The sequence below is a fragment of the Rhea americana genome, unplaced genomic scaffold, assembly GCF_003343005.1.
Source record: "Rhea americana isolate MKP2758 unplaced genomic scaffold, rheAme1 scaffold_21, whole genome shotgun sequence".
Lineage (NCBI taxonomy): Eukaryota > Metazoa > Chordata > Aves > Rheiformes > Rheidae > Rhea > Rhea americana.
The window spans coordinates 8133542-8138036 of record NW_028186258.1 but is presented as its reverse complement, the minus strand read 5'-3'; the positions used below and the strand labels follow the sequence as shown (position 1 = coordinate 8138036).

The 4495-nt window shown below is 55.9% G+C and overlaps 1 protein-coding gene across 1 annotated transcript; it reads right to left on the bottom strand.

Moving 5' to 3' along the window:
• Nucleotides 1-1825: 1825 nt before the first annotated feature.
• ACTG1 (actin gamma 1) lies at nt 1826-4453 on the bottom strand. The gene is made up of 5 exons (XM_085304767.1): nt 4290-4453; nt 3966-4205; nt 3253-3691; nt 2911-3092; nt 1826-2806 (listed from the first exon to the last, which is right to left on the bottom strand). Exons 1-5 carry the CDS (start codon nt 4410-4412, stop codon nt 2663-2665), a joined length of 1128 nt encoding a protein of 375 aa, XP_085160893.1. The 5' UTR covers nt 4413-4453; the 3' UTR covers nt 1826-2662.
• Between the last annotated feature and the right edge of the window lie 42 nt (nt 4454-4495).

Below are 4495 nucleotides of genomic sequence, written 5' to 3'. Positions count from 1 at the left end.
GCACTGACCACTCGCTCACACGTCTCCGCAGGTGCCTGCTGGGATGGGGCCACCAGGCACCACAGGGCCTCCGGGCCCCCGGCCAGCAGTGCAGCCGGCGTGGGGCTGGRGCAGGGCTGCGGCCCCCGCGTTGGGCTCCCCATCCCCTTGGCCGGAGCCGGGGCAGCTCGGGGCCTTTCCTTGCCAGGCCCCGTGCGGCCGCCGGTGTCTCCCCTTCTGCGGAGCCAGAGGTGTGCGGGGCCGTGGGGCGCCAGGCGCTGGGGCCAGGAGCAGCGGAGCCGGGGCCGCAGCGGGGCGCAGGGTCTGCCCTGAGCGGCTCAGCCTGGCCCGCAGGGGTGGTTTTACCCCACCAAGGGCACGGCAGGGCCAACACAGCGTGGTGTTGTGCTGTGCAACATGGCACGGTGCAACTTGGCAYGGTGCAACTCGGCACGGTGCTGTGCAACACGGTACAGTGCAGCGGAGCCCAGCACAGCGCAGCATGGTGCTGTGCAGCGTGGCATGGTGCAAAACAGCACAGCACGGCATGGGGCAACGCAGCACGGTGCAGCCTGGCACAACACAGCAGCCCTCGCTGGCGAGCGGAGGCCTGGGCCAGCTTTGGCTGCCTCAGTCCGCCAGCAGCAGCAGGCTCAGCTCAGTGCCCGGCAATGCTGCCCCGGCTCCCAYGTACAACTAGCCAGATGCCCGCAGCACCCACATCCTCGCCCCGTGCGAGGACAGGCCGGGTGGGGAGAGCGGGTGCCCGGCCCCGCGTGCAGCTCGTGGCKCCGCTGCAGCGGCCCCGGGGCCGTGGCGGCGGCTTCCACGCTGCCCCCAGGCCACCCCRGTGCTGGACATTCAGCAGGGCCCTGAGCAGGGTGTTAACGAGAGGAGCACTGTTTGCAGCAGATCTAGCATGGGCCTAATTGCAACTGCACTGCTTGACCTTGGGTACTTTAATTAATTAGCAGGTCTCTTTCTCCCCTCGTAAATGAGAGCGGCGCACGGCACAGCCGCTCCTCTCCAGCAAGGAAACTGCTGCCAAGCAGAAATGCCCTAGTGCAGCTTCCCGATCGCCCGCCTGCACCGCTGCCTTGCCGCGGGTTGGTGCGGAGCACGATGGGCTGCAGCCGGACAGACGTCCCCGGCCCAGGAGCCCTRCGCAGGCTTTGCCGCAGCTCAGCCCCCCCCTCGCTGGGGACCAGCCTTGCCCGGCCCTCCTGCACCAGCAGCAAGGACAGCTCTCCAGCCAGGCAGGGTCCGGARCACCTGGGAGAGGGGAAGGCTGCTCCCACCCCAACCCTGGGGCAGGAGAGGGATTCGGGCTCCTCCRCCAGCAGCGGCTCAGCCGAGATGGACACCCCAAGGCAGGGCCAGGTGCAAGGAGCCACAGAAGCTACTGCATCAAACTCGTTCTTCCAGCTGTGTTGCCAAAAGCAGCTTTGCCCTTGGCAGGATGAAACTGCACTGATGGCTTAGAGAAAGCCAAGAAGAACCTGAGATTAAGTCATTAGACTGCTTGGAGGTAAGTTCAAGGGTGGAAGGCTTCCCATCACAACCCCTCCATCACTCTGACACTTGCTTGGCAAGTAAACAGCTATTTTTAAACTTAACAACCAGGGCTCCAGCAAGCTTTGAAGTGCAAGAACAACTGACAGCTTCCTTGGAAACGGGAGGAAACTCCAACTCAGTGCCAGCTCGGCTCCCACAAGGCACCCACAGCAGGACAGGCCCAGGCAGTGCTGGCTCCCTCCCCAGCAGGTTCACCTGCTCCCAGGGCAGCAGGCCTTCAGCTCTCACCACCACAGCCCGTGCTCCCCTCCTGATGACACAAACACCAAGGTTAAGTTTACTGCAGCGCTTTTTTATTTTCCTTACACAATGATGTGTTGTTGGGCATTACAATTTCTCAACTTTAGGATGACTTACAAATTTTGGTTTCCTACTGTCATGTGAGAACATTAAGGCAACGTACAAAAATCTTACATAAATTAAACTTGATGCATAAATTTACAGGTGTAAATGCAAGGTTTCTGCAACTCAAGTTGAGTAACTTCAGCCCCATGATGTTTTACTGGGATACAGGTGGGTAGGAAAATGAAGACTGGTTCATAAGGCTTGGATGTGATATGTTTCCCAACCTTGCTAGAACGGCAGCAACAGAAGTGAATTCTTGATGGACTCCTACCAGCCTCTACACGAAATCTGGAATACTCCACACTGAATGTACTGGAAGTCTGACTCCAAATACCCTGTACAAATTTGTCTCAAGCCCTAGAGCCTGTGCTCTTGGAGAAGTATCACTGTCAGTATAGCAAGCTGTGAGAACCACTGTCAGAATAGGCTCCCCACAAAACACAAGTTAACCTTACCAAGGATGTGACGACAAGAGTGAGGCACCTGTCCCAAGGCTTAGATCAAATCTGTACAGGGTATTTTGCTAAGGTGTACACCAAGGGAACAGTTAACTTGTATACAAGGTCAAATCAAGTGACAGCTCAACAATCCAGTGCTGACATTGTCTAACATCAGATACAGACTTTCCAAGGGCAAGTTTCTTTTGAAAGAAGGCTTATTCCAGTTTTATGAGGCTAGCATGAGGTGTATAGATTTGCCTGGGCAAATGTATACTAGTGGAACAACTCATGCAGCAGATGCTGTGCATCTGCTAGCAGTCCATTTAGAAGCATTTACGGTGGACAATGGATGGGCCAGACTCATCATATTCCTGCTTGCTGATCCACATCTGCTGGAAGGTTGATAGAGATGCCAGGATGGAGCCACCAATCCAGACAGAGTATTTGCGCTCAGGTGGAGCAATGATCTGCAAAAGAAAAAGCAACAGTCAGAACTGCCCAGGGCTTTCCCATCTCCTTCCAAAGGGGGCCTGCACCTTTGCCTGCAATGGGACAAAACAGCATTGCTCACCTTGATCTTCATTGTGCTAGGTGCCAGAGCTGTGATTTCCTTCTGCATTCTGTCAGCAATTCCAGGGTACATTGTGGTACCACCAGACAATACTGTGTTGGCATACAGGTCCTTCCTGATGTCTACATCACACTTCATGATCGAGTTGAAAGTGGTCTCATGAATGCCACAGGACTCCATACCTAGGGAGAAGAGTTGCAGGCCTGTTAGTACACACACAGCACCTCATTTTAGTCACACCAACCCCACAGCTCAGCACACAGCCAGAGCACYTTAACTCCCACACCAAACAGGCACTCCAGGTGTTCCTAGCCTGCCAGAGCTGTTCTGGCCCATACCTACCCAGGAAGGATGGCTGGAAGAGAGCTTCTGGACACCTGAACCGCTCATTGCCAATGGTGATCACCTGACCATCAGGCAGCTCATAGCTCTTCTCCAAGGAGGAGGAAGAGGCAGCAGTGGCCATCTCCTGCTCGAAGTCCAGGGCGACATAGCACAGCTTTTCCTTTATGTCACGGACAATCTCCCTTTCAGCTGTTGTAGTGAAGCTGTAGCCTCTTTCTGTCAGGATCTTCATGAGGTAGTCTGTCAGGTCACGGCCAGCCAAGTCCAGACGCAGGATGGCATGGGGCAGAGCATAGCCCTCATAGATGGGCACAGTGTGGGTGACACCATCCCCAGAGTCCATAACAATACCAGTGGTACGACCAGAGGCATACAGGGACAGCACAGCCTGGATGGCAACGTACATGGCTGGGGTGTTGAAGGTCTCAAACATGATCTGGAAGAAAGCAGAAACAGGTCAGCGTGGAACAAGCTGGGTCATTCACACTCATGTTAGACATGCATGCTGACATGCAAAAACTGATGTGTGAAAGGAAAGCAAAGAATGCAGGCAGAAAACACAAATGAAAAACCTGAGACGTCAAGGAGGAAATGCCAGGAGTAGAGAACCCTGAAAATATTGGGAGAAAAACCTCAGGTTTAAGATGCCATAACAAAAGAGGGTTTGTGAAGATGAAACTAAGCAGTGGTTATTGCCCAAGGAAGTGTACCTGTGTCATCTTCTCTCTGTTGGCCTTGGGGTTCAGAGGAGCCTCTGTRAGCAGGACAGGGTGCTCCTCGGGAGCCACGCGGAGCTCATTGTAGAAAGTGTGATGCCAGATTTTCTCCATGTCATCCCAGTTGGTGACAATACCGTGCTCAATGGGGTACTTCAAGGTGAGGATGCCTCTCTTGCTCTGGGCCTCATCACCTACGTAGCTGTCCTTCTGCCCCATGCCCACCATGACACCCTAGGAGACAAGGCATGAGTCAGCTCCTCGCACTGCAGCACCGCCCTTGGCACACCCACCCGCGGCAGGGCCCTCCCCGCGTACCTGGTGCCTGGGGCGCCCGACGATGGAGGGGAACACAGCACGGGGAGCGTCATCTCCCGCAAAGCCAGCTTTGCACATGCCGGAGCCATTGTCGATGACGAGCGCTGCGATTTCTTCTTCCATTTTGAAGGATCTGGCGGCGAGAGAAGCCGTCCCTCAGACACCCTCCTGCGCAGCCACGTCACGCCCGCCCGCCCGGGCGCCGG